Source organism: Camelus ferus, chromosome 20, assembly GCF_009834535.1.
Source record: "Camelus ferus isolate YT-003-E chromosome 20, BCGSAC_Cfer_1.0, whole genome shotgun sequence".
Classification (NCBI taxonomy): Eukaryota; Metazoa; Chordata; class Mammalia; order Artiodactyla; family Camelidae; genus Camelus; species Camelus ferus.
Window position 1 is genome coordinate 37,914,820 of NC_045715.1, and position 12,074 is coordinate 37,926,893.

General features: G+C 44.1%; 1 protein-coding gene across 1 annotated transcript in view; it reads right to left on the reverse strand.

The window, feature by feature from the left end:
- Positions 1-12,074, reverse strand: part of DST (dystonin) — a 436,433-nt gene that overhangs the window by 187,672 nt on the left and 236,687 nt on the right. Inside the window, 1 exon segment of the mRNA XM_032463323.1 lies at positions 5,354-5,520. Coding sequence (XP_032319214.1) covers positions 5,354-5,520 — 167 coding nt within the window.

Below are 12,074 nucleotides of genomic sequence, written 5' to 3' on the forward strand. Positions count from 1 at the left end.
TGAATGTTCTCTCATCATCCACAATTTCCCTCACTATGTGAAGTTGTTGGCGACGCTGTTTTCAGAAATGGTGGATTCTAAGTCAAACAATTAATGTGGTCCCTTGATAATTTCTTACAAGGGACCAAGATCTTAGTTGGCCGTTATATATGGTACTATTTATTGGATAGGTCAGGGGTCCCTGGAGAAAGAGAACCAGGCATGGCTTTCTTGACATAAGAGATGCCATCTTGGTTCAAGCCATTTGGGGAGCTAAGCCTGGCCACCAAGCTTGCCCTTAAACAGGTCTCAGTAATAACGATCTTAAGGGAACAGAAGAATGCAGAAACAAGACTGTTACCAGGCAAGAGAAGTAACAGCAAAGATAATACACTGTAAAGACCTCCCGTTCTGTTTCAGTGGTAAAGACTGGCCTGAAGCCTCAACCACCAGATCAACTGGAACCTAAGGGAGAATGATGCTGACCTAGAATTTCTGACTTCAATCAACTAACTAAAGCTTGGACCCTGTCAACCGCCCAAGCCCCTTCATGAATATGCACATACCCTTAGCTTAAAATTTCCCTAATTTTGTTGTTCAGGGAGATCTCTGGCCAAAATCCCCAGCGTTCTCCGTACTTGCTGCCAGTAATAAATCCTGCGTTCTCCACTCTTTGGCTTGGCTGTGTCTTTTGGCTCGACGCCCACCCAGAGGCGAGCCCAGTTTTCGGGTAACAATTTCTTAAATTCATCAAGCATTTTCATATGTCTTTGCTGAATGCCGTTGGTCTCCAAGGATGCATTACCACAACTGCTCTGGGCAACAGTTCCATTATCTGGATATCCACGCTGTCTACGGGGAATTACGCATTTATACAGAAGTTTATGAGGACTTGAGAATCCAGAGCAATCATTTCCATTATGTGAAAGGCATGTGATCTGTACTAGCTACCCTTTTGAGCCTCAGTTTAACAATTTAACAATTTGACAACTTAATAAATTATTGATCAAATGGAAACAGAGCCATCTATTTTGCAGGATTGTGGTATTTAAAAAAAAAAAAAACAACAGAAACTGACGCATGGTCAACATCCTGCAACTATTTCTTGGGCACCTGCTACGTGATGGTTTCTTTTTACCTGCATGGAACATTTTTGTTGCATAACATCTACAAATTAGTCTCATTATGTAAATTTCTCTTCATTTGCATTTCACATGATAGTTCTTTGAAGAAACAGAATTTTAGAAAATTAAGTTTCTGTGGAACTTTTAAAACAACTACATTGTTAGTAAACGGCTATTCACTGGGGTTAGCAAACACTGGCTCTGATTTCAAAAGTCATATCTGTGTGGGACACTAATAGAAATAGGCTAGACAGTCCAAATTAATGTGCTTGACTAACAGCTTTTGACAGTATTTACATTAATATGGAATCCAAAGGATGTTAGTACTCTGCCCATTTCAGGCCAATATTTCTAAATCTTTGGATAACATCATGTACATTACGTACAGACGTTATTATGTATCTCTGTATCTGCGGTTTCTGCATCCTCAGATTCAACTAACCACAGATCAGAAATATTTGGGAAAAAAATTCCAGAAAGTTCCAAAAAGCAAAACTAGAACTTGCTGTGTGCTGGCAGCTATTTACACAGCATTTACATTGCATTAGATATCAAAAGCAACCTAGAGATGACTTAAAGTACGCAGAGGATGTGTATTGGTTACATGTGAACACTGCACCATTTCACATAGGGGACTGGAGCATCCTGGCACCTTGTAACCTGCAGGGGCCAAGAACCAAACCCCATGGATACCAAGAGACAACTATACACAAAAATCTTACTAAATCACTTATCACAAATTATACTGGCTTATTCTTAAATGACAAATACTATTTTCCTTCTCATCTCCAGAGAAATCGCCCACACTCTATCCAGGGCAGATGAACTGGCCAAACAGAGGCACCACACCCCTCTTTCCATCCACTGCCCCGATCATGAGGTTATTTCTTATGAAGCCCTCACGCCTTCTTAGCAACCTTCTCAAAAAAGTCTCCCATCTGCTCAGACTTGGCGTTTGAGTAGAAACCAACCCCGTGTACCACCTCAGATAATTTTTTAATTTTAATTTCAGAGGTCAAATAAAATTCATACAACTAATAAAACTTTTTATTTTAAAAAAAACCCCAAAGCCTAGTTAAGTGGGTATCTTTCCCCAGCAAATCCAAAGACATCGCAAAATTTACGAGAGTCATTATCAAGTAAAAACAACTGTTCAATGAAACACTGCTCTCTAACATGTGATTATTACTGTCCAATGGCCAGAAATCTGCTTACAAGGATTTCTCAGTCGTTCACAACTTTGCCTCTTTCGTCTTTAGAGTAAACCAAGGCATTCAATCACGAAAACTATGCGGAGTTGAGTGCCATCTGTTTAATTATTGCACACACTAGGAAAAAAGTAGTCAATTGTTTTTTTAAGTAAAAAGGAAGGTCCAAGGACTTTAAAAGAAAAAAAAAAATACAGTTCTACAGATGAAAGGTTTCTTCTAATAAAAGAAACCATAGTAAAAGAAAGAAAGAAAGCAAGAAAAGAAACCACAGTAATATTTTTGGCACAAGACAATTTTACAAAACTTCAGCAAGGAAAAAATCTTTTAAGTATTTAAACCTGCTATTCAGTATTTTTACACGAATTCTAACAGAGGAAAAGCAAATCACTAGGAAATCAAAGTTCCAAGTTAACGCTAAACAACCTCCTAAAACGATCTCTCTGCCCAAAGAAAAGTTCAAGACAAATAACATTCGCAAGATCCAAATCCTCCCCTAAAGTGACGTGAGCTCTGTGACTAAATTAAACAGGAAATTTTAGGATCTTTGACACAGCAGTGACCCATTTAAGTACTTCGGAGAAAAACACACAGCAGGAATATACCAATTTGTACTCTTAATCCTTCCTGAGTATTGAAGAGACAACGCCTAGAGAGCATGGTTTTTAAGAGACAGTGATTTTAGAAGGACAGCCGGCTTCTAAATGTTTTGCTTCTACCTAGAAAACTTCAAAAGGAGAGATCAGGGCACACCTTCAAAATGCATCACGGCACCAGCCCTTCGGTTTAACCATCCAAACACTGTCATTCAAAGGCTAAGGTTTCATCATTCTGGGTATCAAATGTGTCCAGCCTTCTGAGGGCTTGGGTTTTAGAAAGTCACGTGGGAAGAGCAGTGCGAGCATCACGATGTCTGTACCAGGAAACCCTCCCAGCAGTGAGTCACTCAAGGGAAGCTGGCACCTTATTCTGGACAAGTGGAGGCGAGTCGATCCTGGTTTTCCTAATTTTTGTCTTTTTTTTTTTTTTTTTTTTGGAAGTATAATCAGTTACAATGTGTCAGTTTCTGCTGTACAGCAGCATGTCCCAGTCATGCATGTACATACATGTATTCATTTTCATATTCTTTTTCATTGAAGGTTATTACAGGATATTGAATATAGTTCCCTGTGTCCTGATTTTTCTTTTTAACTCAGCAGCCTACACCTACTTCTACGGAATGCTGTTCTGTAAAGGAAGCAGATTATTACAATGTTTACAGGGGGCACGGGTGTGGACACGTGGGAGGCTCATTATAGGTTTCTAGGTGTCAAAGTCTCCAAAATAAAAAAAAAAGAGGGAGAGAAGGGGAGGAGGCAGGGGAGAGAAACGAAAGGAAGAAAGGGAGAGAATAGGGGAGACGGGGTTTCCAGGCAAACAGACTGAATGAGACCTTAGCTCTGCACCTTGGCAAACCTGAGGTTCCCCACTTGCAAAGGTGGGTAACAGCAGCTCCTGCTCTAAGGGTCTCTGGGAGACGTGAAGGAGGTAACGCAACAGAAGGCCCTTAACAGAATGCCTCACATGCAGAAAGTTGTCAAAATATTAACTATCCCAGTGACTATCATTTTTGTCATAATCGAATACGTCTGTCAGTACGAGGCCTCTATTTACAAAGAGGTCCAGTTCTTCAACAACATGATACAATCTTTGCAAAACTAAGATAAATCACTGAGATCAAGAAATACATTGTTTCAGCCACTATATATAAACACAGATTAAAAAACACAAATTTCTTCTCTATAGCACAGAGAACTATATTCAGTATTTTGTAATAACCTTTAATGAAAAGGAATATGAAAACAAATACATGCATGCATATGCATGACTGGGACACTGTGCTGTACACCAGAAACTGACACATTGTAACTGACTGTACTTCAATGAAAAATATTTTTTCAAAAAGAAATACTTCGTTTCCAACCAAGATTTTCTGGGGATTTAGCTTCTTCTAAGGCAACAGGAGCGTGGACTCAGCAGCCAAGTGCTGGGGTTTGAATCCCAAGTCTGCCACTTGCTGGCTGGGTGACTTTAAGCAAGTGTTTACTCTGGTTTCATTTCTATCTGTAACCAGTGGAGGACAAGATTCCCTTATGGATGCTGTGAGGGTTAAATGAATTAATACATGTAAACTGCTTAGGACAGTAAGTGCTGTGTGAGTGTTAACTGGAGAGCTCATGGTTATCAGTTCTTACTGGGAAACTGTTTGCCACCCCAAACTTGGCCACTGTTAAACCCGGCTACTCACTAGAGTAACTAGGCAAGGGGGCTATGATTTGGAAGCTTGTGAGCTGAGTCTGAACTAAATCCTGACCTCACTAACCATCAAAGCTCCCTAGATATAATCTTGGTCCCCTCCTGGTAGAGTGTGTATCGGAGTTTACTGTCTGCTAAGTCACCGGCAAAATCCAAAGACGTACCATAGCTCTGTGTGTCTGATTTTTTAAAACATTTTTGTTTGTTTGTTTTATTTTGATTTGGGGGGGGGGTAATTACATTTATTTATTTATTTTAATGGAGGCACTGGGGATTGAACCCAGGAACTCATGCATGCTACACACGCACTCTACCACCGAGCTATACCCTCCCCTCGTAGTGATTTTTTTTAATCGAACGTTTTATTATGAAATCACTGTAAATTTATAGGCAGTTGTAAGGAATAATACAGAGCAATCCTGTGTAGCCCTACCCAGTTCCCTCAAGACAGGAGGGAAGCAGGCAGGGCACAACCATGGAAGGAATGACACAGCCACTGAAGACAGGATGCAAACTGGTTGGAGCCAAGATGGCGGAAGGTCCAACTCCCAGTAGACCTGGAGGCCCAGGGTGGCGGAAGGCTCGACTTCCGGTCGATTTTCTTTTTACTTGTCTGTATTTGTTAATGTTCTGCCTTCCACATGCATTGCTTTTATAATAATAATAATAGCTTATTTTTAAATTTAGAAATGAAAGAAACACTTCTCATATTTGTCTAAGGAAAAAAAAATAACACCAAGTCCATACCTGTATTTATGAATGATGGCATTAAATAGTTTTCCATCTCTCCAGCAGGTAGTGAAATTCTCACACTGAATGCCCGCATAACCCTCTGTTGCCTGCTGGGTCCACAGTAACAGTCTCTCTTTCGCGGACATGTCCTCCGACTCTCCAGTAACATGGATATCAGATATCTGAACGTAATAACACAAAAAGGTTAAACCATTAGGAAGGAAGGAAGCTAAGGTAGATTAAGAACCTACTACGTGCCAAGCACTTTACAAGTGCTATTGTACTCCGTCCTTGTTGTAAGCCGAGTATATGTTCCCCATTTCTCATACAGGGGAAGTGAGTTTCAAAGAGGTTAATAGATTGAAAAGTCAGATTTAACCCAAGCATCTCAGTTTTTTTTCATATCGAAACGTCCCAACACTGAAAGTTCCACATTCCTCTTTACTAATCAGATCTGTTAAAACAACTTAAGCGAATGTTTTACCACGTTCAAATGGATCAAAGTAGAGCCTACAAAGTGATCCTACGTTACTGCCCGCAGAGCAGAATTGGACCCAACAGGTGTTCTGCGTAAAGAACAAAGAAGGAAAACACATCTCTCCAGTGAACCACATTACAGAGCTGTTTGGCCTAAAGTCTAATTTTCTCATGAGTCCTCGCTCATCTTACGCAACATGAACCCTCCAGAAAATGACTTCCCTCTATACTTTGTATTCACTAATTTTTTGAAAAGTCTCTTCCATCAAATGATAATAAAACAGGTCACCAGTTCACACGACTTGCGTTTTCTCAAGCAGCCCTTTGGCAAGGGCCCTACTTAACCTGGATGATGGCATGAAGACCCAGTGGCCCCGGCAGGCCGCCACAGGCGATTCCCAAACTGGGACTCACACCGACGGACAGCCGCTCCCTCAATCAGCATAGGCTACAAAGCCCTGTTGAGGGCCCGGGGGGGGGGGCAGCCAGGGTCAGGAGGAGCAAACAGAGCCAGGAAGCCAGGCGCAGGGAGGGGCTCAACCTGCAGCAGGAAAAAAAAATCCCTGAAGTCACAACACTGGTCTCACAGCTTTGAACGCGTCACTTCACATCTGTGAGTCAGCATCCTTATCTACCAAGGAGGAGGCAGGAGGCAGAAGCAGATAACATTTAAGACTCTTTTCAGAGAATATGAAAATGAATCTATGTATGTATATGCATGACTGGGACACTGTGCTGTACACCAGAAACTGACACATTGTAACTGACTGTACTTCAATTTTTAAAAATTGGGGGGAAAAAAGACTCTTTTCAGTCTGAAGTCTGAGAGACTGAGAGACTATAAATACAACATGGAAGGCAGAGGTCCAAACAGGCAGTCAAGCAACTGAAAGTAGAAAACTTCAAAATCCAGACTAAAGAAAGCCTTTACGCTGGGCGATGCTGGGCTCAAGCAGGAAGCCCTTTACTCCTACTGCGGCCACAAGAGCCAGAGGCCCGCCAACCCGGGGGACCTGCAGCAGGGACGAGCAGCAGGTAAGTCCACACCAGACCCACCAGCCCTGACAGCAACCCCTGGGGGGCGGGGACACAGGCCCACCAGCCTCTCTCCATCCAGTACTGGGCAGGGCAGCCCTGCCATGGGAGCTCCCCTCCCAGCCACAGCCATAGATGGCCAGGATTTGAAAGTGGAACAGTGTTTCATGCACCTCAATTTTCACAGCAGCACTATTTACAACAGCCAAGACACGGAAACAACCTAAATGTCCATCGACAGATGACTGCATAAATAAGTTGTGGTATTATACACACACACACACACACACACACACACACACAATGGACTACTACTCAGCCATAAAAAATAATGAAATGATGCCATTTGCAGCAACATGGATGTCCCTAGAGATTGTCATTCTAAGTCAAGCAGGCCAGAAAGAGAAAGAAAAATTTCATACGGTATCACTTATATGTAGAATCTTAAAAAAAGGACACAAATGAACTTATTTACAAACAGAAATAGAGTCACAGACATAGAGAACACACTTACAGTTACCAGCAGGGAAAGGGGGTTGGAAGGGATAAACTGGGGGTCTGAAATTCGCACCTCTTGGGGAGTGAAGGAAATGTGAGCTATCTTGACTGTGGCGGTGGTTTCGTGGGCGTATACATCTACCAAAGTTCATCCAATTGTACATCTGAAGTATGTATAGTTCACTGTACAGGAACCATACAACAATAAAGGTGCTAAAGAAAGAAAGAAAGAAAGTGGAGCGGTGTCTCAAAGCAATATCTCTCCTAGGAATCTGTCCTAATCTCCACGGCACAGGAAAGAACTGTGTGTGTAAACATGTTATATACAATATATGTGTAAAGGATCTCTCTCTCTCTCTTTTTTTAACATGGGGGAAGAAAAGAGCAGAAAACTACCCAACTTCCAGCTGATAGTCTAGCCTAGAATCACACTGCCAAGCCTCTCTGGCGCATCCCGGGAGTCCAAACCCCATCTCTCCCACCACCTCCATGTTCAGGTTAGTCACCTGCCCCAGGACTACACTCTCGCCTGTAAAACTGGGTTGACAACAGTTATCACTGTGTTGTGAAAATTCAACAACACGGACCCAGAGTCATGCCTGGCACATGGTAAGTACGCGCTCAATTTGTTGGCCATTTTATTGCTGTGGTGGTTAGTACTCTTTTTGACAAAAGGAGAAGCAAAAAACTTGGCTTTATTAGTCTTCTGATTCTCTTAGGAAAAGGAGTGAAAGATAAGGTTTTTAAATTTGCTGCCTCCAGCCAACTGAAATCTTGGCAAGCCAGGTTCCGAGAAACCAGTCAAGGAGACTGCAAATGAAAAGCTGAACCCCTAGGTAAAATTTCACAACAGCTTTGACAGATTATAAAAATCAGTTGCCTCTGGAAACTCTGAGGACGCTGGATGGAGCTATGTGGGTGGTATTTACAGCTAAATAAAGAGGATGATAGCTGGGCAGAGGTGGGGACTGGTTTCTGCCGGGTCAAGAACATTCCACACTAGTCCAGTCACAAAGGTGGCTCCTATTGACAAAGGAAGCCAGCTCATTTTGACCAAAGGTAAGTTTAATAGGATGCAGTACAGCCCAGCACACCAGGGGAAGGATATTAAGGAAGAAGAGTTTAGAGGTCTGAAAATGGCTACATACCAACCAGGAGAAAATAATATTCTTTTTTTTTTAGGGGGTGGGTAATTAGGTTTATTTATTTAGTCACTTTTTTAATAGATGTAATGGGGATTGAACCCAGGACCTCGTGCACGCTAAGCATGCATTCTACCACTGAGCTATACCCTCCCCCTAGAAAATAATACATTCTTACTAAATAAGTCCCCAGAAGTGGAATTTCAGAACGTTACTCTCACACACACTATAGGAGACCATTAGGCATGGATACGCTATTTTAAAGGCTATCATTTTAAAGTGTGTATTCAAACCTGTTAGGAACCAAACTTCAACATCTCAAAGACGGGTAACAAGTTAACTCCTTCAGCTTCTCCTGTGATTTCCAATTATTTGAGTATTACCCCCACGTGGAAATCAAGGCATTTTTAGATACAGTGTTACCATCAGCCACTATCTATATGAGTATGTCAAACTTTTTGTGATACGGTGACACCAAAAATAAAACTAAAATCAAACGCTAAGCACTGTGAGTCTGCAGCTGTCACTCAAGACTCCTATGGTAAAATGTGAGCATTCAGCAAAGTAGCATGAAGCCTCCACCCATGGCAGGCCAGGTCAGATTCTGGGAGGTAAGCAAGACTCCTCCCTTCAAATCCTGGAGGCACACAGAGATCAGAGAAGGTGTCAATTCTGCTGCCCGGGTTTAAATCCCACGTCCAACAATTAACGGGATTATGACCCAAGAGCGACTCACATTGTCTCTCCAAAATCCATTTTGCTCATCTGTAAAACTTAAATGATGACGTCATAATGTCTACATCCACATCTGTAATGGAGTATTACTCAGTCATAAAAAGAGGGAACTACTGACACAGGCAACAACTTGGATAAATGTCCAGGAACTTTTGTTGAGTGAGGAAAGTCAATCTTAGAGGTTATATATGCTTCTATGTATATATCATTCTGGAAATGACAGAATTACAGAAATGGGTAACAGATGGTTGCCAGGGGTTATGGTGAGAATGGGGGTGGGAGGGAGGTGGATGTGGCTACAAAAGGGCACCTTGACATGACTCGTGGTCATCTTGTGGTGACGGAAGTGACTTCTGTCTTTACTGTATCAATGTCAGTACTGTATCCATGTTGTGACATTGTTCCGTGATCTGGAAGGTGTTAGTTACCATCGAGGGGAAATTGCATAAAGTATAGACAGGATATCTCTGCATTATTTCTTGGGTTTTTTTTCTTGTTTTTTCTTTTCCTTTTTTCTTCTCCTTTTTTTTCTTCTTTTTTCTTTTCTTTGCTTTTTCTTTTGTTTTTTCTTTTTTTTTTTTTTTTAATGGCGGTACTGGGGATTGAACCCAGGACCTCATGCATGCTAAACATGCACTCTACCACTGAGCTATCCCCTCTCCCCACCGCTTTATTTCTTGTAACTGAGTGTAAATCTACAACCATCTCCAAATAATAAACATCTAAATAAAATAAATAAGTAAATGTCTACCTCCCCGAGCGGTTCTAAAGATTGGATAAAATAATTCCCAGCAAGGGCTTAGCACAGTGCGCGGCAGGCAGAAAATCCCTACAACAAATACTAGCTTCTTCCACTGCAGTTTCATTAGCAGGATCTGCAGCTTTCAGCCTCCTCCCGACAATCCGTCAGCAAGCATCAAACACAAACAAAATGCTTTCAACCCGAGTTCCTTTCAGAAACTCGAAGCCCTCATTCCTCTCATCCAGGTCACTGCTGGCTGCCACCCAAGGGCAAGTTCTTCCTGCCACTGAGCCTCTCTGGCCGCATTTCATCTCTGCTTCAGCTCTCCTGACCCAGCTGACCTCCACTCCCAACTTTCCAGAAGGATCTATTCCATGGGAAACAAAGTCTCCTCCCCCTTCAAGACCGTGCGTGCACTGCATCTACCTTTATAACGAAGCAGGTCTCCCCACTGCATTAACCCAAGCCCCAGACACCACCAGGCCCACAGGCAGGGCAAGAGTTTTCTAACTCCCCCAATGATGCAAAACCAGTCGTTTTCACACCTTTACCCCAGGGGACAAAGACGCGTTTCCACCTGGCAGGCCATCTTGGGGGCCACCTTCTTCACCTTCTCAAAATGATGCCCACATTCCCCAAAGGTCAGACACCAGGCAGAGTGCATGCACCCGGCTCCATCCAGCACCCCATCCTCACCCCACCCTTTGTCTTCTCTCCACTTGGACCGTTGGCGCATCCTGCATCTCATAGCCTGGAACCAGACCGAGCCCACCTCGGGGACTTAACCTCCGACAGCAGGGTCCTGTTCTTCTAGTACGTGCTTTCCCTGCCTCCACCTAAACCAACGGGCAGGCCCGTCGACAGCTCATGTTCCTCGAGTGGCCCAGCTGTGCCCCAGTCTTTGAGCCTGGCTGTATCTCCACCTCCTCCTCTATCCGCTCGGTTCCGCGCAACCCATCACTTGGATACCCTCAGCTCCCTCACACCCTGTCCTGACGCTGCCACCACTCAGCCAAACCGCAACCTGATCACGGCCGCGGTACGCCGTCTCCACCCTTGCCCGCGGTAAAAACTGGTGTAGAGAAAGCCGCACCAGCCATGGACCACTGCCTCCGTGAGTCCCAGGTCTGATCCGGCCCGGCTCTCCAAGCGCCCCGGCCATCCTCCTCCGTGTCCTGGACGGCTGGGTGTCTGTCCCTCCCAGTCTCTCCGTCAGTGCTTCAGCACTTGCTGAAACTCCTACCCCACCACCTCTTCTTCCACGTTCAGCATCACTTTCGCGTCTCCTTCTTTACAGAGAGAACATCACACGCTGTTGGCCGTGAACCAGGCTTCCGCTCCTGTGACCCCCCCCCACCTCCTGGGGGTCTCGCTATCAGTTCACCCCCTCATCTGGGTCTTTGCTCTCAGTATGTAAAACTGCCCGAGTCTCTTCCACCCTAAAACAAATTTAAATAAATTACTTTCATCAACTCCCTTCCTTCCGCACTTATCACCGTCTCTCTCTCTCCTCTGTGAAGCAACTGGAAAAAAACAGTCCGTAATTTTTCATCTTCATGATCTTTACGCCTCACGCTGTTGAGACTTCGCTCCAATGCCAGTCCCTCCACGAAAACGAAGGAGGTGACCAGACAAAAGGGAAGAGCTCTTGCTCTATGCTCCGTTTTCCCAATAAGGACGGAAATCAGATCGTTTGTGGAACGTAACAGAGGAACGGGTTCAGGAGGAGACCGGGCACTGAACCATGTCGTGGGGGTCAGCTGTCACCTCCCCGTTACAGTCTCACTAACTCAAGGACACTCACGAGTGTCTGCCTGCACCACTGCTAGGCTGGGTCACAGCCCATCCTCACGGAGCTTCCAGTCCAGTGACAGAAAGACAACGTGGACAAGGAGTCCAGCCCCTCCAGTTTGAACCTGATCTCGCTGAGGCATGCGTCCCTGGGGGTCACTCCTCCCTGACTCTCCTGCCGTCCTGGCCAGCCCCCCGCTGCCCACCCTTTAATGCCGCTCCCGGGGCTCCGCCCCCAGCCCTCCTTTCTCGCTTTCCCAGGGATAATCGCAGCTCCTGCCCTGGCTCTGACCACCCCCTTCACACTGCAGACTCC